At 45.3% G+C, this 23791-nt stretch overlaps 3 protein-coding genes across 6 annotated transcripts in view; 2 read left to right on the forward strand and 1 right to left on the reverse strand.

Moving 5' to 3' along the window:
• Positions 1–554: 554 nt before the first annotated feature.
• On the forward strand, positions 555–3289 carry LOC307244443 (uncharacterized protein). The gene is made up of 8 exons (XM_080019600.1): positions 555–912; positions 1162–1280; positions 1393–1453; positions 1519–1586; positions 1694–1796; positions 2404–2522; positions 2606–2751; positions 2870–3289. Exons 1-8 carry the CDS (start codon positions 852–854, stop codon positions 2976–2978), a joined length of 786 nt encoding a protein of 261 aa, XP_079875726.1. The 5' UTR covers positions 555–851; the 3' UTR covers positions 2979–3289.
• Positions 3290–4007: 718 nt separating this feature from the next.
• On the forward strand, positions 4008–21992 carry LOC307243728 (cohesin subunit SA-2). Of its 3 annotated transcripts, none has more exons than XM_080018646.1 (32): positions 4008–4109; positions 4662–4791; positions 5600–5687; positions 6287–6451; positions 8455–8551; positions 8652–8728; positions 9087–9158; positions 10582–10786; positions 10884–11041; positions 11413–11486; positions 11603–11726; positions 11930–12028; positions 13546–13625; positions 13718–13825; positions 13936–14056; positions 14147–14264; positions 14552–14655; positions 16051–16143; positions 16375–16461; positions 16774–16974; positions 17054–17130; positions 17224–17311; positions 17616–17696; positions 17805–17897; positions 18004–18178; positions 19786–19922; positions 20027–20128; positions 20214–20365; positions 20477–20605; positions 20969–21165; positions 21251–21326; positions 21407–21992. In XM_080018646.1, the coding sequence occupies exons 2-32, from the start codon at positions 4742–4744 to the stop codon at positions 21531–21533; spliced, it is 3555 nt and encodes a 1184-aa protein (XP_079874772.1). In that variant the 5' UTR covers positions 4008–4109; positions 4662–4741; the 3' UTR covers positions 21534–21992. The 3 variants fall into 3 exon arrangements, with proteins under 3 accessions (XP_079874772.1, XP_079874771.1, XP_079874773.1); XM_080018645.1 differs by lacking the exon at positions 4008–4109 and adding an exon at positions 4340–4448; XM_080018647.1 differs by lacking the exon at positions 4008–4109 and adding an exon at positions 4365–4448 and having other exon boundaries at positions 4694–4791.
• A 126-nt stretch (positions 21993–22118) lies between these two features.
• The window catches only part of ppp2r3b (protein phosphatase 2, regulatory subunit B'', beta), an 11321-nt gene continuing 9648 nt past the window's right edge, over positions 22119–23791 (reverse strand). The window contains exons 12-14 of one of the 2 annotated variants that reach the window (XM_080018649.1): positions 23678–23778; positions 23351–23393; positions 22880–23018 (exon numbers count right to left, since the gene is read on the reverse strand). In XM_080018649.1, the coding sequence (XP_079874775.1) occupies positions 23375–23393; positions 23678–23778 (120 nt within the window). In that variant the 3' untranslated portion in view covers positions 22880–23018; positions 23351–23374. Of the gene's footprint in view, positions 23019–23350; positions 23394–23677; positions 23779–23791 lie in introns of both variants that reach the window. The other variant, XM_080018648.1, reaches the window with a different exon arrangement.

A 23791-nucleotide genomic window follows, 5' to 3' on the forward strand; every position in this document is an offset into this window, starting at 1 on the left:
TGAAAGATTGTCCACATTTGTTCGATTTTTTTCTAAGGATTGTCATTGTTGTTGTTTTTTTAAATATATATAAAATGTCAGATCAATACTGTGGAGGTATTGGAGATATATTCTTTCTCGGCACAGTATTTAAATGTCCTTTTCCCTTTATTATATCCGGACCTCAGCCTTTCGTGTTTTTTTTTTTTTTTCCTCTTATTTCGAGCTGTCGCTTTGAATACTATAAAACTGTGACAAACTTTATATGCAGTTGTATTTTAGTAAGACTGCTTCGGAATCCCGAATGAAGAAGAATCTATGAGACCTCTTGTCGGTTTTTGATTACTATTTAATAAATGATGCCAGGGACTGACTTGTTCTGTGGTGTTCTAGCAGAGCTTTGCTTTGTTGTGTGGAGTCGGCTTCCCTCCACCACGTGACTCTGTGAGCCCCAAAACATGACGTCACCCAGGAAGCCGGGTGGTCGCTCATAAAGAGACGTTTGTGTCAGGTCCGGAAATCTGGGCTTTCAAGGGCGTGGGCGTTGATTTCGTCGCTGTATGTGGATATATATTGAGTATATTGGTACTCAAGTGGAATTGAATTTATATTACTTTCGCTCAAGTGCGAACTGCGCCGCCTGCGATGAGGATTTGATTGCACATCACATTAAACCTTTTAATCGCACTCGTTCGCCCGACTCTTTAGCGTCGACTCGCGTCAAGAAAAACAACAAAAAAAGCGCCGCCTCTATCTCGGATAAGAAAATGAAGAATATTCTGATTCGTCTCTATATTCGATGAGAAACGCGACTGCCTGTATGCTGCTGTGTGCATCAGTTCAGCTCACTAGATACGAAGGTAAATACTGCCATGGCAGTGAGCGTCACTGAGCCGCTCTGTCATCCGCACCTTTATCACGAGAAATTTAAAGGTACGTGGAATTACATTCATATTATTATTATTATGATTATTCTTTTGCATTCACTCCGGTCACTGTGGGGTATTTTAGGGTAGTATAATGTTTTTTCTCTACTTTTTACCTTTATGTGATGCTATTCCTTATAAATGACACCATTGTCCGGCCAAGAGTCAACGTGGAGATTCCATGATGATGATGATAATAATAATAATAATAATAATCATCATCATTGATTCTTGGACTCTGTCTTTGTGTTGTTAGTCGAGCTGCAGGTGAGGAGACCCGTGATGCCCCTGCAGCTGAGTCCCGAGCAGGTGGGCTTGGAGATGCTGTGTCTCTGTGGGCAGCTGGACCTCCTCATCCGGGCCCAGATGCACCAGGTAGAGATGCTGCTCCCATCGCCACCATGAGCGCCAGATGTCGCCGCCAGGTACGAGGGAAATGGTCCGTGCCCGCGTTGCCTCTGAGGTGACGTCTCTGTTGTGTTCCAAGTTCCAGGAGCAGTTAAGCCAGGACTGCAGCCCAGAGGAGTCCGACGCTTTCCAGACTCAAGGTGAGATATTCTCTCTGCGTTACAGCAAGACCGGTCACTCCACTAATCCGTATGTCACCCATCAGGATCAGAGATTCTTGACCAGATGCTGCAGTGCCTGGAACATCTACCAAAGCCCATGCCGCAGCTGGAGGTTGTATTTCTTATTTATTAAGTATAATCCCAATTAAGGTGAAATCGAAGTGTAGTACTATGTTGTGAATAGGAATTGTAATGCGGTGTGTATTGACGCCTCCTCAGGATTACCTCGACATGGTGGGCCTGTCAGCCATGTTTCCTCGGGTGGAGGTTTACCTCATCCAAGGCAGCCCAGTGGAGATGCTGGAGACGCCTCCCATGGATGGTGAGAGGGGGCTTCAGCCAAAAAAACGTATCTTTTGTCCCCCTGACATCCGGGTTTACCCTCGTCTTCGCTCTTAAGACATTCACTTCCTTTCCTCCAAAGTATGACTTTTTCTGGTGAATGTTTTTTTTGGGGAATGTTCATCCATATCACTATAACTACGTTGGTTTAGCAAATTCACCATGGCTGCCTTTCACTTCTGGAGTGCCCTCTTTCAAGGAATGGTGGACCTCGCCACCAACCGGGGAAACTTTGTATACAGTAGAGGAGCTCATGCATAATGCAAATTAATATAATGTCTTCTATTAATTTGTGTTTCTTGCCGACTAAATAAATACAGGATAAATATTAAATGTTATTTTTTAACAAAACAATCTCATGGATTTCCACTTTCATTTAGATCAGGATTATAGAGATTCCTATACCATCAGATGAAAATGTTTACTTTACACAGTAATGTGACAATAACAAAATGTCACTAATGCAATGTATAATTATGTGTGTAAACGTACTATTTCTAGTTTAAGAGTAGAGTTTCTGTTCACTATGTCTCCAAAATACAACTTTGTTTCAAGAGGATGTATCCAACGTGTTGTTTGTGTTACAGAATACTTCTCCCACATCGCTAAACTGAACCAGCTTCTGGTGCTGAGTCAACAACTAGAGGAGGACGTCCGTCACCTTGGAAGTCACAAATACATCGCCCACCAGCTCTCGGTCTTATATGTTAGTGGAGTGAATCGCTGCTATTCTCTCGTATTCTGCTTTAATTAATGTGTCCTTTAAAAAAAAAAATCCCCTTGTTGCAGCAAGTCGTCAGCTCTTTCAGAGGAATCCAGTGCTTGGGGGAAATAAAGAAAGATATCGAGGCCAACTTCAAACAGATGAGACAGTCCCTGGTACCGGAGGAAGGCTCCAGGCAGGAACCTCAGCTGGCAGCGAGTTACGTAAGCTGGTGAGAGAAATTCCCAATTTTACTTCTGTTGCACCTGGCAAATTCATTTTTCATTCATTTTTTTGTCTTTGTGCGGTTGATGTGATAACACCGGTGATCTTCCTTTGTGTGTGTCTAGGATATTAGATATCACAGGGTCCATAGCGTCAGCAGTGTCATTGCTGCCAGACGAGCTGACAGACGAGCTTCACCCGGCGCTGACTTTCATCTCCCAGTTTTTGACCTGACCAACGCTCAGAGCCAATTCCACCGAAGACAGCTTTGGTTCTGATGAAGTGAACCCGATTACTCCAAGGGTCTTGTGCGTCAATCAAATATGTCACTGATCTGACTGTAAAAAAAACAACAAAAAAAAGGTGCTGTGATTTCATTAACCTGACACAACCATGGTGGGACTCTATACCTAATTTACACACTAACTGAGGTTTTTACCTTGTGCTACCAAATGTGGCCCATATTAGGCCTAGGTGATTCAGTGATTAATTTCTGTTTCAATGAATGTATGCCTGCTTCCCTGTATTATCCCCTAGTTATATTATAATCCAACGTTTCTACACAAAACAGAACAATAAAATGACAATTTCAACAATATCATGTATTGAGATGAATTCATTGGTCGTTCTCTCCACCTGTTTGCCAAAATAACCTGTCGCCAAGGAAACTGATGTCAAATACATCATGTAAAGCAGGAGAGGACAATGAACCAGTAATGGGAAAAAAATGACATTAACTGATCGAAGCTGCCTGCGTCGAAGTTATTGACCAACAGGCTTCTGTGCAAGTCGAAGGGTGTACCACGCGGCTTCAACCACCAGGGCGCAGCGTTTCTAGAGCGATCCTTTGGGAAAATACACATGATGTCATTTCGCAGACACACGGCAGGGCATATTATACAATTACGTTCAGGCCTTCCATGTGGTAGCGAACATGAAACCATCCATGTAAATATGATCATCTTGGCTTTGTCGTTTGCACAATCGGAATCAAACAAACAAACAAACAAACAAACACCCGAGTAGTTTAAATCACAAGTTAGGAGGGCTTTCAAATAGAGACACACGCAAAAGGGAGCCTTGTTCGCCGGCAACGACGCGTGCCACCGTGTCACCGCGACGAACCTGCTCCCTCGACAAGCTCGAACCCGAGCGAATTTGAGAATCCGACTTAAACGCTCGTTCCGTCGCCCTCGTCGGAGCTCGGATTTCCGAGTCGCGACCGGGTTCCAATGCGGCGCCACTGTCGCGGACGCGGGTGCTCGTCGTTGAGCTTGGCGCGCTCGCCCTGCTGTCGGCGCAATCCAACGCGGCGCTGTCACAAAAAAAAAAAAAAAAGGAATACTCGCAATTCCGCTCCTAACGGTAAGACATCTTGATTGAATTGCGTTAACAGCATTGGCGGTGATTATTCGGGTTGTTGCATATTTCATTTCTGGAAGAGGAGGCGAAAGCCTGACCGGCGCCCAGAAGGTCCAATCACATTGCGGCGTTTCTGGGCGTGGCAAAAGCGCCAGCCAATCAGGGCTCAGTCTGTGTCAGCATGTCCGGAAATGGAGTATGACTACCTGAGATAATAACATATGATGCTAACCTGTGCTGCTAACAGCGTTCGTGACACCGAATTCTCTCCATTGGAAACCATATCAAAACGACTAAATATTTATATTTAACCAGCATTAGCAACACCCCTGTCATCATATTGTATGTATTTATTTATTTTTTGTCCTTGTTGCATTCAACCCCCTAGCCATACCTCTCCTGCTGTTTGTCTGAGAGCTATGGCCTCCATGTATTAGATTAGATAAATACTAAATGGAATTGTCACGACCTACCCTAGACACCTCTCAATTGGTGGCCTGTGCTTTGCATCCCTTTCTGGCTTTACTCAGGCGCTCTCATCTTTAATTTCTTCAGGTCATGGATCAAACATTTAAACTTTCTCCCAGATCCTGACACAAACATCTGAGACCTTGTTATAATGGACGGAGAGAGCGATGATTCCGGAATCAAAGGCGACACCAGTTTCAAGGCCGACAGAGCAAAAGTAAGGAGATTGTGTCTTTCAACCATACGGTGCCCTTCACTGGTAACTGCACTAGTTTTATATGACACATAGGGCTGGGTATTGGTACTCAATACCTTTTGAAGGTATCGACTGAAATAACCCAATACCAAGTAGTATTGAGACTTCTCTAGTCAAACGAGACCGTGTTCAATCCTTTTTGTATCCAGATCTCGAAAAAAAACGACAGTTTATAGGATTTTGCTCGCAGCCAATCGCCGTAAGCGTTCTTTGATTTAATGCGATGTGTGATTGGCTCACTACCGCAGCAGCCATAAGCCAGCCAATCACCGCAAGCATTCTTTGATTTAATGCGACATGTGATTGGCTCACTGCCGCAGCAGCTACAAGCCAACCAATCACAGCAAGTGTTTTTCAATTTAATGCAACGCGTGATTGCCTCACTACTGCAGCAGCTACATGCCAGCCAATCACAGCAAGCGTTTTTCGATTTTAATGCAACGTTCGGTCGGCTCACTGCCGCAGCAGCAGCTACAACAGTCTGTGGTGGTGAAGTCGACCATGGAGTTGGCAGTTCAGCGTCCCAAGATGCTACCTAAACGTTCAAAAGTATGGCTATGCTACATGTCTGTGGCATTTTTTGCAACTGAAGGCTTCCATTCACATATCACTTTAAGGATTCTGTTATTGGTCCAGTACCAATACCAGTATCCTTAAATTGATACCGATACCAATAGAGTACTTCATTCGATACCCTTTTTTTATCGTAATTTTTTAAACAACTCCCAGCCCTAATGACGCATATCCTGTTTTTTTTTTTTTCTTCTAGTGAGAACTCTGCTGTTGAGATGAACAACGCCGGAGCAGTCAACCATTCAGGAGATGAGTCTGGGAATGAGAACAGACAGAAAAGTGCGGTAGGTGATTGACTTTTACTTCTGCTGTTTGTCCCTGGAAGTTCTGGCAAGTGCTGGGAATGCCCGAGTCACACCCGTTGTGTTGAATGTGGAGGCATTTTGCAACACTTGTAAAAACTTGAAGCATGAGCATGCTGCTGAATTAACATCCAATAAAGAAGAATAATCATCAGTTTGTTATAATTCATAGTAAATTCATATTTTTATGTATACTTTAAATACATCAAAAACAATATTTTCACCAATTAATTTGATTTACTATATCCAGTTTTGTGAACATATGCATTTTCAGCACAAAAGCAGGAAAAATCCATTGTGCTCAATGCATCGCCAAGGCATTCAAGGGCACAGTGCTGATGAGGTCTTTCATTTGAAATTAATTTACTTTCAGTGGAGAGCAATGCAGTTATACAAACCCATTGGGATTCATTAATGCGGCACTAAAAGCCACACACACACACACACATAGATAGATAGATATAACAAAAATACACAGACTTGGGCTGATTGTTGGGCATTGGTGGCGGAGGGCATAGGCTTTTATTGCTTTTTATAGATTTTTAGCCTTATATATATGTGCATTTCTATCTGTCCCACAGAGAGGAAGGAAGCGGACCCGTGTGGGCTCAGAGAATGCCAAGCGCAGCCATGCCAAAGCCAGCCGAGGCAGCGTCGGCAGAGCAGGTCGTGTCCAGGGGAAACGACCGCACGTGGAGGCTGTCACCCTGTTTGAGGTGGTCACCATGGGAAGGAGTGCCATGCAGGTAAGACATGACAAAGGACAGATGGACACCTGCGGTTCTTTATTTTGACATTGGCTCACTATGGAAATCAGGTGGACTGATAAATAGGGACTAAGAATGCTAATTTAGCAATTTCAGCCCTAGAAATAATTAATAATAATCAGATACACAGAAGAAAGAAGAAAATCCCCCATATGTTTAAGGGACTGAAGTGTAGTTTCTCCAGAAGCCCTTGAACATGGGATGGAAGACAGTCAATGATGATATATATATATATACACACACACACACACACACACACACACACACACACACACACACACACACACACACACACACACTACTCACAAAAAGTTAGGGATAATCAGCTTTGGGGTGAAATTTCAGGATGAAGATAAAATACACTATAACCTTTACAGGTGAACTTAATTTGACCTTCTCTAAACTTTTGAATGCACATGTCCAACTGTTCAATGTTTCAGTACTTTTTGCACAACTTGCTGTTCTCTAACAAGGAGCTGAACGGCAAAATTCACAACAGGTGTTTGATCCATGAATCGACCAATACATTTCCTGGTTCATTTAGAATTGGTATTTAAACAGTCCTCTTCATCATGCTGTTCACATTTTGACATCATGAGACCAAGGCGACACCTAACAATTGATCAACAGGACCTCGCCTTGCGAGGCTTCTAACAGGATGTTCTCAGAGGGAATTGGCCACTGATCTTAGAGTGTCACAGAGTGTCATCAGCAGGTTGCAACAGAGATCCAGAGAGACTGGAAGAGTCACAGAAAGGCATAGAAGTGGACGTCCTTTGGCCACATCCCACACTCATTGTGAACAGTGCCCTGCGGAACCGGACGATGAATGCCACTCAACTCCAGGCACATTTAAGGGAGATGAGAGGCACCCAAGTGTCACGTCAGACCATTCGAAACAGTTTCCATCAGCGTGGTCTGCGTGCTAGACCACCTGCAAGGATACCTGACCACACCACCAGGCACAGGCATCATCGTCTTGCATGGGCCAGGGAGCATTTGCGCTGGACGAGGGACCAGTGGCCTCAGTGCTGTTCTCTGATGAAAGTCGATTCACGTTGAGCAGAAATGATGGCCGCCAACGATGTTGGAGACGTCAAGGAGAGCGCTATGCAGCAGCCACTCTTGTCACCTATCAGACGAGCCTGTGGTGGTGGTGTTACAGTGTGGGCAGGTGTGTCTCGTCAATACAGAACTGCCCTACACTTAGTGAATGGTACAGTGACAAGCCCATACTACCTGAATAACATCATTAATCCAGTCATTGTGCCCTTGCATGAACAACACAGGCCTCATTTCATCTTCATGGACGACAATGGTCCAGCGCATCGAGGTCACATCCTTAGGGAACGGCTGCTGGAGACTGGGGCACCTCAAATGGAGTGGCCTGCACTTTCTCCACACCTGAATCCCATAGAAAACCTATGGGATCAGCTGAGTCGCCGTGTAGAGGCTCGTAGCTCTGCGTGAACTTTTTACATTTTCCATAAATTTCACCCGAAAGCCAAATATCCCAAACTTTTTGAGAAGTATTTTATATAGTGCGTGTGCGTGTGCGTGGGTGCGTGGATGCGTGTGCGTGTGTGTGTGTGTGTGTGTGTGTGTGTATAAATATAAAATGGATGGAAAATAAGTCACATATAGATCAAACACCACCTGTAAAGCAGTTTTGCAGATGATTTGCGACATTGCGATACTGCTTTACGCCATTATGGCATGGGAGCAAGTGTAAACAAAGATGGCGGAACCCAGCACTGGGGGAAATTACTTTACATAAGGTTATTAATTACTACATAAGGTGAGGCTGAATACAATTTTACATGTTAAATTTTGCAACGTAAATTTATACCATGAGCACGGTATTACAGGGAAAAGCCTACGGTTCAGAACCATGGTTGCTTGATACCGCGGTATACCTCAAAACGGTATACCGTTACATCCCTACTGATAAACATTTGTCTCATGCTGTGCGGTCCGTGCAGGTGGTGGTTGACGACTGGATCGAGGCCTACGTGGTGGACAGAGACTGCGCTCTCCTGGATCTCATCAGCTTCTTCATCCAGTGCTCTGGGTGCAAAGGCAAGCAGCTGTAACACACATATACACATATTTACACACAAACACTCACACACTGGCAGACAGGGAGTTGGTGTCAATGCTTTCTTCATGCTTTTTGCAGGGCTTGTCACAGCAGAGATGTGTCAGAGCAAAGTGGATTCCCACATCTTGAGCAAAATGGTTGAGGAGCTGGACGAGGTGAGAGCGCTTGTGTTTGTGTGTCTGGTTTATGCAGTGTGAAAGTCTGGTTTTGACAAAAGTGGAAGCCAGGTGGTTGCGATGCCCACACATAGCAAGACAAGTCACAGAACAATAAATCAAGGTGGTTTATGGATCTATGCAATTAAAATTGTTTTTCTGTGGAGTGCGTAAAATTGCAGCAGTTGTTTTACATTAGATTGGATTCCACAAGATGCTAATGCTAATTCTGACCTACTTTATTTTAAGTGAACTCCTTGTTCGTTTTCGGTCACTTTGTGCAACTCAGCCCTTAATTTGTAAATTAAAATGTTGTGTTCTACTTGTTATACATACGAATACTGTGTATGTATTCCAGGACACCGGTCTGCAATATAAAAAGTTCATGGCTTTCCCGTGGATCCTCACAGTCACATGGCCGATGCACATGGTAGGTATTTTATTTTGACTCCACGAGGCATTATGATAGGGGAGGTGATTTAAGTTTAGTGTCTTGCTAAAGGACATCTTGACAGAACCAGATCTGCCAACCTGCAGATATTTTGTGTACCAACCTCGCAATTCTTGGTCAAAATACGCAGGTACGAAATGCCAAGTGAAACTACGCAAAAAAAAATATTATCATAATTTAATTACGAAAAAAAATCACTACCAAAAATGACTGGTGACCGGCCGATTAGTGTCTGATATATTTTCAGATTCTGTGCCGGTCAAATTGACATGCCCCATACAGTGCTCATGTATTGGTAAAAATGCTCCGATACAACGTTATGTAACGTGGTACGCAACCACGTTACATTGACGCTCAAAATAGAGAGCGACAGAAAGAAAATGTTGGCTGTTTGGCGGTACTTCAAGGTAAACAAAGAATAGATAAATATTTTATTCATCGCCTGACAATATTCCAAAATTGTGCAGACTGCGTATCTATCACTGTTGCTAAGGCAGAGCGTCTGCTCTGGTTGTTCATAGTGCATGAGCTCCACTCGTGATGAAAGTCTAGACTCTTTTTTTGAGGTTCTTGACGAGTCACTGACCAAAACGAGTCGATTGATTTGATTCAGTTGGTTTAATGCACAGTGAGTGAAGGAGGCCATTTATTATTACTTTTTTTTTTTTTTTTTTTTGCAATGATTACAATTTATTTTGGAATGGCAAGTACCATATGCATAAAATAGAAAGGTATATTTGCACTTAAAAGTGAAAGAGACTTTAATCTGAAGTTTGAACTTGACATTTCCATGTTAGTTATATGTTGTGTTCTACTAAAACTCAGTGGGAGTTACAGGTTGTATTATACTGAAAGTTGGTGACAGTCCCATATTCTATTTTACTGAACTCAGCAACTGTTCCATGTCGTATTTTATTTTATTGGAACTCAGGAAGAGTTTCATGCTCTATTATTGTTCCATAGTGAATAATGAACAATAATAAACGGTGTCAAAATCAGCAATCTCACTATTATGGTAACTGAAAATTGCAGCGGTAGTCCATATGTGCAGCTGTCCTATCATGTGAGCGTTATATATTTAATAGTCAGTGTTTTATTATGAACACACAATTGAATGAAAATGGAATCAGCCCGAATCCGGAGGTTAGACTTTTCAAAAATCGAAGCGGCCAAGAAAATTGCAATCAGTGCATAACTGATGGAGTCATTTAGCTGCAGTTACTCAAATGCCACAGAGACCCCTGATACATTATTGTGTTACTCAAAATATTTTCCCAAGGTTGGCAGGTCTGCAGAACCAACAGCTATCGATTCTGACTAAATCTCCTCAGGCACGATGATCAGTGTAGCTGTTATTTACATGGAATAATAACTATCCATCTCTTCTTTCTCTCCGATGCAGGACTGTTTAGAATATCCTCTGATACAGTCGGGGCCGTACGGCCGCTGGTTCCACTCCGAGTTCTGCGACTTCATGTCGGTGCTGGTGTCTCAGTGCCAGCACGGCATCGTATTTGACAGCTACCTGATGAACACGCTCATCTCCCTGCTGACGGAGCTCTCTGACTCCTACGTCCGGGCCTTCAGGCACACCTGCACGCTGGGGGGTAAGCGGAAACGGGACACACACAGTCATACGCAAATGAAAGAAAACGCTTTTGGTTTTCTTCCCTGCCTGACTTTTGGCTTTTGAGGACTCTGCAGCAGTGAAGCTGCTGAGCTGCTTGGCGGGCGTGGCTCTGAGCCTGAGCGTGGGTGTGGGCGTGGAGAACACACAGAAAGTGCAGCAGGTGGAGAAAGCAAAGACTTCGGGACAGCACAGCACCCCCCGACTGGACAGAATGCAGAAGAATATTAAAGAGGTGTGTGTGTGTGTGTGTGTGTGTGTGTGTGTGTGTGTGTGTGTGTGTGTGTGTGTGTGTGTGTGTGTGTGTGTGTGTGTGTGTGTGTGTGTGTGTAACTTGGCTCACGGACCAGCACTGCCATTGCAGACTGCACAGCGGGCCATGATTAATGATGAATGATATTCAAAATATTAGTGTATAATTGTATTAAAATATTGAAAAAGCATGACAATTATGTAGAAGAGTGAGATATTTATGATTAAATTAAAGATTATCAAGCCTATAATTTTTAATCGTGGGCCCTGACAATGGTGTTTTTAAAACGTGATTTAGAAGGATGTAGTTTTGGTGTGACTGCATCGTCTGTCATGGCCTAATTTTTGTTCCAGCTGAAGGAGAAGAGGTTGGAGATCGAGAGTATGATGGACGCCATCTTCAAAGGAGTCTTTCTCAAGAGATACCGGTAAAATGAAGTTTCTCCACATGTTTAAAATAATAATGTGCTTGCAGGCAGTGGATTGTCTTGTTTTTGCATTTGGAGCTGGCTTACTGTCTGTCTGTCTGTGCGTACGTGTGCAGCGACGTGCTGCCAGAAATCCGTGCAATGTGTATGGAGGAGCTGTCTGTGTGGATGAAGCTCTACAGCTCTGCCTTTCTAAACGACAGCTACCTGAAATACGTAGGCTGGATGATGCACGACAAGGTAAACAACAGCTCCTGTATGTGATGTGCTTTTATCTAAGAATTTTTTTTTTTTTTTTTTTTTTTTTTTAAATCTTGCTGTGTAACTGCGCATTGGAATCAGGTGACGATAACTCAGGAAATCAAGACACAGGCCTGTAGGTGTGAACTCTACTTTTTTGAAATTGACATTAATGCATCGCATTCTGTAATTCACCTTTTCAGATTCCTGACGTGCGTCTTAAGTGTGTGCTCGGCCTCCAGGGCTTGTATGGAGATCCTCTTCTCCTTTCTAAACTAGACCTGTTCACCAGCCGCTTTAAGGTAACCAACCCTACCCAATCGTGTGTGTGTGTGTGTGTGTGTGTGTGTGTGTGTGTGTGTGTGTGTGTGTGTGTGTGTGTGTGTGTGTGTGTGTGTGTGTGTGTGTGTGTGTGTGTGTGTGTGTGTGTGTGTGTGTGTACACACTGTGTGTATATATATATATATATATATATATATATATATATATATATATATATATATATATATATATATATATATATATATATCTCCAGAAGCCCTTGAACATGGGATGGAAGACAGTCAATGATGAAAAAAAAAAAAAAAAGTGTGTGTGTGTAAGAAACAGGTCTGTGTAAGATATATAATTAAGAGATAGTTCAATCAATATTTGCTGGGAAAATCCCCCAAATGAAGATAGTTCAATTCAAAGTCATTAGATTATTGTGGCCGAAGAATGAAGCATTGAATAGACGTGACAAATGGTGGCCTTAGAAATCAACATATTGTTTTATTTCAATATCTTGATTCTTAAGAAGTTTTCAAATAAATGTGTTTTTTTTTTTTTCTTCATTTAACATAAGCCTATCACTTATGCTACACTTTGGGCCATAACAGTTCCATTGACCTCATTACAAGGACTGTCCCCCCAAAAATCTGGGGAATCATAAATATTTTCTTATGTGTGAATTGTCAGGCTCTCTGTGCGCCCCGATGGTGGGGAGCAACACTGAGAGAATCGTCCCGTTCCTCCAAATAAAACAACTAAGTACAGTGTGGGGACGGAGCACGGAGTAATGGGGCACAACTCGTAGACTCGTTAAGATTATTTTCTGAGCGTAACGCACGGAGAGGAAATGATCGTGGAGAGAGTCACGAGAAAGTGTCCCCATACGCACTTGTTTCCTGCCATAAGCAGACGTAAAATCAAACAACCTACATCCAAAATAAAGACACTGTTTTGGCGCGCTGATCGGGGGCACCTCATCACTGCCGTGTACATCGCTAGCGCGCATCGTCAGTCCTGTCAGAGGGAGACAGGTGCGCAAATTGTGCCACAATCGCTCCCTCTCCATGCCCCCCCCCCCCCCCCAGGATGGGGCCCTAGGCGGCTGCTTATCTCGTCTCTAGGAAGAGCCGAGCTGGCCTGACAGCCAGTTAGTGAACCGTCAGTTGTTGAAGTTGATGTGTTGGGAGCAGGAAAAAATGTGCAAGCAACTGCTGAGGGCCAAATTGTGATGGCTAGATGCTAGGGTCAGAGTATCTCCAGCAAGGCAGGTCTTGTGGGATGTTCCCGGTATGCAGTGGTTAGTACCTACCAAATGTGATCCAAGGAAGAACATCCTGTGAACAGGCGACAGGGTCATGGGCGCTCATTAAGGCGCGTGGGAGTGAAAGCGAGCCTGTCTGGTCAGATCCCCTAGAAGAGCTACTACAATGGGCACGTAAGCGTCAGAACTGGACCACGGAGCAATGGAAGAAGGGGGTCTGTGTCCGTGCGTGTGTGTGTGCGTGCGTGCACGTGTATGAATATCGTTACCTCTGCACCCCTTTTCCAGGACCGAATAATATCCATGACCCTGGACAAGGACTATGAGGTGGCAGTACAAGCCATGAAATTGCTGGTCATCATTTCCAAGTGAGTCTTCAGCATGGTTGATGTTCCTTCCTTTCCCTTTTATTATTATTATTTTTTTACCTCTTGGTGTCATTTCTCGCTTTCTCCTCCAGGTCGTGTGGCGAGGTCGTGACAGACGGGGACTACAAGCAGCTCTTCCAGTTTGTTTACTCCTCGCAGCGTCCCCTGGCCGCCCTCGCCGGGGAGATGCTCTACTCCAGGTAAGCAAACCTATGCGGTTTGCTACATTTGAGGAAAAAGCACACGGCACCAAATTGCGTTCGCTCTTTCCCCCCCTAACGCCCATGTGTTTGTCCTCATCCTCCTCCAGACTTCTCAATGCGCCAGCCCCTGACTTGAAAGCCCAGGACAGAGCGAGCGAGAAGGAGGTGCACATGCAGCAGACGCTCGCCAGACTCAGGGCCCTGCTGACCTTTTACCGGGGGTCGGAGGTCAGTCACGACGGGACCCTTCATATTATCCTGCATTCTAGCCTTAATCAAAGGTTTAATGTTGTGTCTGGTTCCTCTGTGGTTCTTCAGCTCCACAAACACGTGGTCTACCTGGTGGACAGTCTGTGGGACTCTGCTGGAGCCCTGCTGAAGGACTGGCCCACCATCACCTCCATACTGCTGAAGGACCCCACCCCTCAGAACACGGGTCAGCATAAGGTTAATGTACCGCTCAATTGTTGCCTACAACCAGAGTCGCAATATACTGTAGATTCCAACTCTGTTTTAAAACCTTATCGGTTTCAAACCTGACGCAAATGCCTTAAAATACATCACAATGCATCCACTATCACTGCAACCCTGCTGTCTTATAATCTTACATTGGTTAATACTGATATGCAACCTATCAAGCTGTAATATGTGGCATATTAACCTTATATCTCAAAGCCAGTCGACATCAGATGAGTGTATGTGTCTCTGTGTGGATATATGCAGGTTTAATGCGAGCGGAGCAAGCGGTTGTCGTGGAGATCCTGGTGGCCTCGGTGCGCCAGGCCTCTGAGGGACACACGCTGGTGGGAAGAAGTGGCGGCAAAAAGGTCAGTGGAGGTCCACGCTTCGAGCCTAAAATTAACCACGGATTTGTATGATACACATCTCTGGGGGGCTGACGACCACTGTATTAATCCAAAGAAAAATCCACAACTCTGCATTTCCTAAGCCCCTTTCCCACATGGAATCCATAACCTCGCTGGATAATAAATATCTGGGAAAGGCAGTAGGTAGTCATTCACACATTGGCCTCCTTAAAGGGAGAAGTTCCGTGCGGAGTCTGTTCCCACATTAGATGACTCTCATGGATCCAGTACGTAGTGGGTTTGGGTCAGTACGTTATGTCCAGTGTAGATGCGATCGTTTGGACAGTCTGTCGGGCAGACGTTTAATCTGAGTCTGTTTTTTTTTTTTTTTTTTCTCCCCCCTTTCCCTGGCTCTCAGAGAGCAGCGCTTCGGTTTCCGCCTCCCCACCCCTCCGGGACGGACTCGGTTCCCTCCACTGACGGAGCCGTTCCTGGACATAATAACCCTAACCCAATGTTATTAAATCAGTGTGGTCATTTTCAACCTGAGAAGGAACGTTCTCCCTGTCCGTTCGCTCCCTCTCCGCGCTCCGGTGCAGCCGGGGGTCAAGCAAAGTGCTTGTGCCCAATGCGACCGCACTGCAACCCTAACTCTAAAAGACATGTCTAGGCTCTGAGTGGCATTTTTAAGAAGAAGAGTTCTCCATAGACTGGACGTGTTTCAGTTTCTTGTCTTTGCAGCCGAGCTCCATGTATCGGACTCACATTTTTTCCTGAATGTTTATTTATTTATTTCCGAAAACACATTTTTTAAATTTTTAAATATTTGTACAAAATAAATATCTGTAGAAACACATTATTTGCGCTTTGCCGGTATTCTGATTTGGCTCCACCCCTACTCTACCTGCTTCTGGCAATGTTACTGCTTCCATTCCACATACTTCCATTCACAGCCGTACTGGCATTTTCCCGGAAATTATACTAGATCAAGAGTGGGGAAATTTACGGAATGACTCTTACAGAACATCGACACCGGCTCCTCTTCCCACATCACGGCAGTATGGAACATTGCCAGTGGATTTACGACTTTCATTCCATGTGGGGAAAGGGGCTTTACTGGTTCTATTCCTTTTCCATTCCTTGATTCTCGTCCAGACTTCCGGTTTCAGACATCATAACAAAGGAGGATTGACATACTCTCCCGACCTGCTATCTAGAGCACCGTAATGTGAAAACATTGGGAAATTTTGACACTTGATCATTTTTATAGATAGTTTTTTTTAGGTAATAGAAAGTGTGTGTGTGTGTGTGTGTGTGTGTGTGTGTGTGTGTGTGTGTGTGTGTGTGTGTGTGTGTGTGTGTGTGTGTGTGTGTGTGTGTGTGTGTGTGTGTGTGTGTGTGTGTGTGTGTGCCCAGGTAATGAGCGCCAAAGAGCGGAAGATTCAGATGGACGACGGTGCTAAACTCACTGAGCATTTCCTCACGGAGCTTCCCAAGCTGCTGTCCAAGGTATTCCTTTTTTTTTCTTCCATCCTGCAGTGTTTGTATCTGTTGTTTCTGAATCCTCTTTTCTCACGTATCGGGGCGATTCATCTGGGGAATGGAAACAAAATTACAGTGACACCGGCTGCAGTGATGGTTTGTTTTTAGTTTTCTGTTTTTTTTGTCTCATGTCTGTAATGTCTGTGCTCTGGTGGTGGTGGTGGTGGTGGTGGTGGTGATGATAATGTTGCTCGGCAGTTTTCACAAAGCTGCGACATCGTGGCCTCCCTGATGAAGATTCCTCAGTACTTCCTCCCAGAGTGTCCTGCTGCCGAGAAGACGGAGGTCTGACTTTCTTTTGCTTTTAACTCACTTTATTTTATAACTTTAATTTTATTCATAATATCACTTTAATTGACTTGCTTACTTTTTTTTCTTTTTAACCTACTGTCATCTGATATTGATATTGCTATTTTTATTCTTTCATTCTTGCATTGTTGGGATTGTCTTGAAGATGAACATGACGCTGGCTGTACCGTCACGTATTTGATCAAAGAAACATAGAAATGTTGACTTCACCTTTCAGGTTGAATGCAAATTTGAGCCGCTGCAAGCGAGTGACTTTGTTTTTGCCCTCCTCCTCTTCCTCCCCTCCAGGCGGTAGCGAACCTGATGGCCGAGATGGGGGCCGTGTTGGACCACCACTCGGGCCCCGCGGTGCTGGAGGCCGCCACCCGCACCTACATCAGCCTGTGCAGGGAGGAGACGGCCTGGCACCGCACCACCTGCCCTGCCAGAGACTCCCTGGTCCAGTCCTGGAAAACCAGACTGGCAGGACAGCTGGGGGAGTCGATGAAGGTGGGAAGACATGTTTCGGGTTATGTCCTCACTCGTGAGCCAGAGTGTTTCACTTCCCACGGTTCCTTCTTTTTCATAGGACGATGTCTTCTGTGCGGACAAGGAGAAAACGGGAGAGATATTGGCCACGCTGAAGAAGCTCAGGGCTTTTCACAAGTAAGATATCTGCTTTGTTCCCACTGAGTTTTCAGGGCATGTGTGGATTTATTTGTTTTTCATTTATTTTTTGACATCTGTGTGTTCTTGTAGCGGTCACGATCTGTCTCAGTGGAACCTGTTCGAGCTGCTGTCTCCTCTGCTGTCGGAAGACTGCATGCAGGGAGGACTCCCACCTCAGGTAGCACCAGGACCCCGCCCCAAAACCATGTTCACCACGAACACATGTCATCTGTCAGTTTGAAGCTTCTCAAAAACACTGAATTTATGTTGAAATATGACCCATTAGTTGGAAAATATGGTGGAGAAAATGTTCGTTTTGAGCTTTTTGTCCACCAAAGATCAAAAAAATATATATATACTGTATATACATTTTTTATGGAGAAAATAAAATTGGGACAGTTCTATTTTCCAAATCAAACCAATTTTCTTTGACCTTTTGCTTCTTACATGGGCTCTGACTGTCCTACTCTGACTCATTGAAGGTGATCCTGGAGGTCCTGCAGTGCCTCTGCTTCGCCACGCTGTGGAGCCTCAACACCAGTGGGGAGACCTTGACCTCCAGGGTGAGTTCTTGGGGCGACTCAAATAATTTTGAGGGCAAAGGATGAAGTGTTTTGCGCCGCTCGCTGTTCAGCTCTGAGCAGCCGTGGTACAACATGCCTTCCCTCCAGGAGAAGGCCGTGGCCCAGAGGGCTCAGCTGAGCCAGTTCTGCACGAGGAGTTATCACTGTCTCACGCACCCCAACCTCAGCATAAGGGATCAGGTAGGGCGGGGTCAAGTTCCTGGGGGAAATAATAACGGTGCCGTTGACCCTCCACTCCTTAGGTGTTCAGTCTTCCTCCCTCTTCTCTCTGCCTCCTGCTCCTCAGGCTTTCCAGGGTGTCTGCGATGTTCTGACAGCTCATTCCTACCAGCTGCACGTGTGGGATCCCACGGCCTACGGCCCGCTGCTCTACACCCCCAACCCCAAACTGCAGAGGGCGCTGTTGGCCTTCATACTGGAGCGCGCCTTCAACGGGCCAGACGGCGACAGCCAAAGCAGAGGTGAGATGTTAGCTTCCTCTTTGTCTCTTTTTCCAGCTTTGTGGAGCTTGAAAACGTTCATTGGGCCGTAGTCAAGTTTATTAGCCAATTTTATTTTTCTAAGAAAAGGAGTATTCAACATGCTTAAAACATTTGTTTTTTTATTCTCAGCGCCTAAAAAGACAGGATTCTCAACCTATTTTGGCCCTTGACCGTGTTTTTTAGCTCCCAAAATTCTACCCACAACAGCAGTTATCTCTTCCTTTTAGTATATCATAACACATGGAGGATGCTCCATATAGATTATATCGAAATTCGGAAATATTTCAAACCTAACCTAAAAAAAAAAAAAAAAAACAGTCTTAGAAAAGTCCCACAACCCTGGTGTGCATATCAAGTGAACCCGTGTGAGGTCGCGAACCCCCAAGGTTGAGAATGTCTGACCCCAGGGCTGTTTGCATAAGGGAGAATGGCTTTACAAATACTTCCAGTGGAGCGCGTGAGCAAGCTAGGAGACTCCTAAGCGACAAGGATCCAGCAGGTGGCAGTGTCAGTCCAGCAAAGTACAGAGCAAGCTTGCATTGACGGGCTGGGTACATGCATTCAGACATTAAATGCACAACCACACTTATGGCTAATGGCTCTTCTACGGAGCTGCCAAATAACTATAAGCAGGCTCTGATTTTTAACCTGACCCGACAGTCGACTCTAAATGGCCAAGGTATTCCTTTAATATCATTTGACTGAAAACGGAATGAATAATTTGTCCAAAGGGATGTTACGCTTTGTTATGCAAAGTGATCCAGCCGGAAACGTAATGTTTCTCTCATCTCCCAAAATGAAAAGGGTTCTGAGAGACCCAAAAAGTCGGAATAAGTGAGAAGTCGGAATATGAAGTCAAAAAATGTTTTTCTTTTATTGGTACGGTACTGAGTAAAGTTATTCATGAAATTATTGGTGGGCGACTAGAACTTAAAATGTTTCATTATCTTTACAACATCCTGTACGCTCTGAGCCGCGCTGCGCTCCTCACGCCGCGTCGTCCAGAGAAGTCAATAACTGTCCCGATGGCGAAACTTTAAAACGTTTAAACAAATGCAATTTGGAATTATTGGTTTTTGAACATATAATAAAAAGGGATGGTTTTATTGGATTTGCTCGGTTCAGGTTGAGCTTCACAGACACGCCGATCTCGATGAAGTGCTGGATCAGGGATCAGTGTGGGGGCAAACACATTGAGTTAAGTTATGAAATCGGGGGCGATGCCTTTCCGTGAGAAAATCCCATTAACTCTGGTTCACCTCAGAGTCGGTTTCTTCGGTTTCCCCCCCCCCCCCCCCCCTTTTTTTTATTAGTCCTGCCAGAGATTGAAGCCACATGGTGTCACAACCATAACTCTGCTCCGCTGTTATCTTTGATTTCCACCTGCTAAAGCCATTGTCCCGAAACCCACTAAAACATTCCCCCGCTTTGTTCTCTTCCCCCCACATATTTTTAACGTCACATTGTTCCCTCTTTATTGCCCCCCACCCCCCTCATCCACCCACCCTGTCTTTCACAAACCATCATTCTTCTTTATTCCCCAATTTCTCTCTCTGTTGCCGCACATCAAACATCCGACCGTCCAGTCAGCAGGGACTCTGAGGTGGAGAAGCTGGGGGACCTTCACAGGCGGAGGAACCTGTTGGGGGCCTACTGTAAACTCATCGTGCACGGTGTGCTGGAGATGAGTATGGCCTCGGGGCTCCTCATGCACTACACCAAGGTAAAGGAGGCGTGGGGGGCGGGCATCCTCAGCTCTATCGGCGCGGTGCCTTATGGGTTTAAAGTCTGTGGAAGGACGCGTGAACCCTTTCCTTCCGTCCCCAGTATTATAACGACTTTGGCGACATCATCAAGGAGACTCTGTACAGGACGAGGCAGGTGGACAAGATCGAGAGTGCCCGCACGCTGCTGCTCTGCCTGCAGGAGGTACGGCCGACCCCCGACCTTCGCTTCGCTCCGAAGCCTCGGCTCTGTCGGGGCCGGAGCTGAAGCTGAGCCTCTCTGCCCACAGCTCTACGTGCGTCTGAGGCAGGAGCAGGAGAGCGGCGGGAGGGGCCACCCGGGGGTCCAGACCTTCACCAGCATCAAGGAGCTCGCCCGGCGCTTCTCCCTCACCTTCGGCGACGTGATGAAGTTCCGCGAGTCCATTGCCATGATACACAGGTGGGCGCCGGTCCCCGCTCATTTCGTTTCAGATAAGACGTGAGATGAGTAATTCCCGTCCCCTCCTCCTCCTCTGTGTGTGTCTGTCTGTCTGTGTCTGTGTGTGTGTAGGAACGGCGTCGAGTTTGTGTTCAGCGGGTTTGTCCAGACCCCGGATGCGACGTGTCCTCCGTACCTCTCCTACCTCACCATCCTCAGTGAATTCTCCAGCAAACTCCTCAAGCCGGACAAAAAGACGCTGTAAGTCTTGTGCACTGGAATGGTTGACTTGACCAGTCGATTGAGCTATATTCTTTTCAGTTGCTGTCTTGCTATGAACCAATCCTGTTCTGTGATAAGTTTGAAGGTACAAGCAAAAAGGTATTATGGGACAGTTGTCAACCTTATAATCTCACCAGAAAGGCTGGAAAGGCACATGAACATTTATTTTTTACCATAATGGTGGCAAGTATTACTTGATTTCTTAATTCCGGATTATATTACTTACATGTCTGATCAATATTTTTTGTATGACGGAAAGTATGACAAAAGAAAGCATTTCTTGTTGGCCTCAACGAGAGAAGCACTTGCAGCCCTGTACTCCAGTCATGTCTGTCCATCCAGATACTGTTACCTGCAGAAGCACACGACTGAGCACATCATCAACCTCAGGGAGGAATGCTGGCAGCCGCTCATCTACTACCGTGCCTCGCTGCTGGCTGTGGTCGAAAGAGAGGACGTGGTGTCGTACGTCAGCTCTGACAGGAAGCCCTATCTGCCCGGCCGCTCCCCCTTCCACAAACAAAACTCCCTGTTGGAAGGTATGGCGTTACATTAATTAGTATTTAATTATGCCTTTTATTGGCTTTCGGAATACAAGCATTTCTGTGTCTCTTCCGTTTGCAGGAAACAAATCCCCCGGCCCTGTCAGCCCATTGGAAAGCAAATGTGGTAGAATGCACAAGCCCAGCGTGAGCTCAAGGTGAGACTCGAATGTCACCCAACCTCAATGAGCAGAGTCACCTCACTATGCCGACTGATCCTCTCCCTGTCCGCCCGCAGCCTCCCGGGGAAGGCGGCAGAGGCGGACGTCTTCTCTGTCCCCGTGGAACCTCCTCAGAAGTCAGAGGTCCCTCCCCACGTCATCAGTAAAGAAGTGGACGACGAAACCGTGGAGGTTGACCTGTGACAGAAGGCGGTTCTGTAGCAATCGTCTCTACAGTCAGTGAGCTTCTTGGACCGGGACTTGCACTTTTATAAACCTTGGATGGCTCCCTTTTATCGTAAAGATGGACCAGTATGCACTTTTCTGAGCTTTAAGAACAGTAGAGTTTCACATGTAAAGTTTGTTCGTCACATCAAAACAAAAAAGGTACAGGTACTCTATGCTGTATGATAGTTTCTATTATAGGGAACTCTAAGTACTTTCACTTTTAATACTTTGTTTTGTACTGTAGCACTTAATTTCATTGTAACTTTTTTGTTAAAGTGGGTGTGCTTGTCTTTATCAGCCACTGTATGTAATTTTCAAATTCCAGGATGCTTTAAACAAAGTTTAGGAAGACAAGCACTTTTTACTCAAATCCAGAATATTTTTTATATTCCATGATGGTTTGGAATGCATAAAAAGGTGCAGAATATCAAACAGCAGTAGTAAATAGTCAATTAAACTGTACAAATATGTTCAAGTTGTATCCCTTTGCATCTGTTGTGGTTTAAATGTGGTGTGTGTGAGTACCTCTGCACTAGGAACAAAAATGAAGATACTCAAATATTCATTAATAAAGGCAATAGTTCCCTTTTATTTTTTAATTTGAGGAAAATAGTTAAAAACAAGTCATTCCCTGGATTCAAGTACATTGAAATATTTTTCTTAGATAGAAAACATAATTTGTCTAAGACATTTGGCCAAATCATTTACAACACAGCAAACAAATATTTACACCCATTTATAAATATCTAATAACTTATGAGCCCCGTTTCTCACGCTGAGGTCTACATCGTACAGGTGAGGCAGCCCTATAAATGGACACATTATACGACACACTCTGTGTGGCTGCTCTGTGTGTGTACTGTTGACTCATTTGGCATTTACAGCGATCTCCAACCATCCCCGTCCGACAAACCACCCGACAGTAGTTTTGGTTGTTAACCCTGGAATGTCCCATTAGCCAATACCCTCAAATACTAAGTGGTTGAAAGGCTGCCTGGTGCCCATCCAATGATTTACCGGTAGATTAAAATGGTTGAGTGCAGAGGAAACTGTAGTAGTCTGTGCACGTAACTCAGGAGAATACATTTGCAGCAAAACATTTTTTGCTCGAGTCATTTCAAGTGAAGATGCCGTAAAAAGAGGGGGGGGATATAAATGTGAGGGTGAAGAACTCTGCGTGGTGGGGAGCGACAGAGTGACCTCTGACTGCGTTTCTGTGTCAAGTCGTGGTTGAATGGCACTCTGCGAGCGTCTTTTGGCTTGGCGTCCACCTCCTGCTCCGGCAGGGATCCGGACCGGACCTGCGTGTCTCAGCTGGGGGCGGGGCGGGTCCCCGCGGTCGGAGGTCATTCGTAGTCGTCCTCGCATTCGTCGAAGTGTGGAATGGGCATCTCGAAGAAGTGTCTCTTGGCCCTCAGGCCGAGCTCGTCGGTCCCGATGGGGCTCAGCGGGTTCTCGTATCTGCAGAGACGGGAGATCGGAGTTCAGAGGAAGTCGCTTGGATCCGGTGAGTCACTTCAATACAATGCAGTGATTGATGCAGGTGAGTTAAATAAGATTATTCAGTTTCAATAAAATAGTACAAGGAAGTACTATATATCTAGTACAGGGTCAGTATTGAGCGCATGCAGACTGGACAGACACTGCAGGGGCCGTTTTAAGGTTTGGTCGAGAAGGATTAAAACATCTGTTCCTAACTGGGGCGCGGGTGGTGGACACTGCGGTAGGAGAGGCTTTGAGGAAGTCAACAGGTGGAGAGTTTAGGGACGGTTAGTTCTTCCTTGGTGTCTTACCTGGCCCGGCTAATAAATCAGTCTCTAGAAGTCGGTGGCGAGCCTAAAAATGGCCACACAACAGTCTCATCTTACATGGGATCCCCAGAAGGCCCTCTGTCCTAACAAGCTGACTTTACGTATGTTTACTTCCTTAATGCAGTTATGCAATAACATCAATCAATAATAAAATCATCTATCAAAACATGACTGAAGTGCTGAAGCCAATAGGTTCAGAAACAGGAAGTCTTGTCATACACCAAAACGTCACGTTGACCAGCGATTCGTGAGCGGATCGGAAAGCGCGTTGCCGCGGTTGCTCGGTGATGGATGAAGCACGGTCCTTACACTTCGTTGCACTGGTTGTTGCCGTTCTCCTCCGACACGAGGATGTCGTACTCCTCCGCCGCGTACTTCTCCCAGTCGGACATCTCCTGCCCCTCCACCTCCTGAGGAGGAGAC

The sequence above is a fragment of the Zeus faber genome (genome assembly GCF_960531495.2).
Source record: "Zeus faber genome assembly, chromosome: 18".
Classification (NCBI taxonomy): Eukaryota; Metazoa; Chordata; class Actinopteri; order Zeiformes; family Zeidae; genus Zeus; species Zeus faber.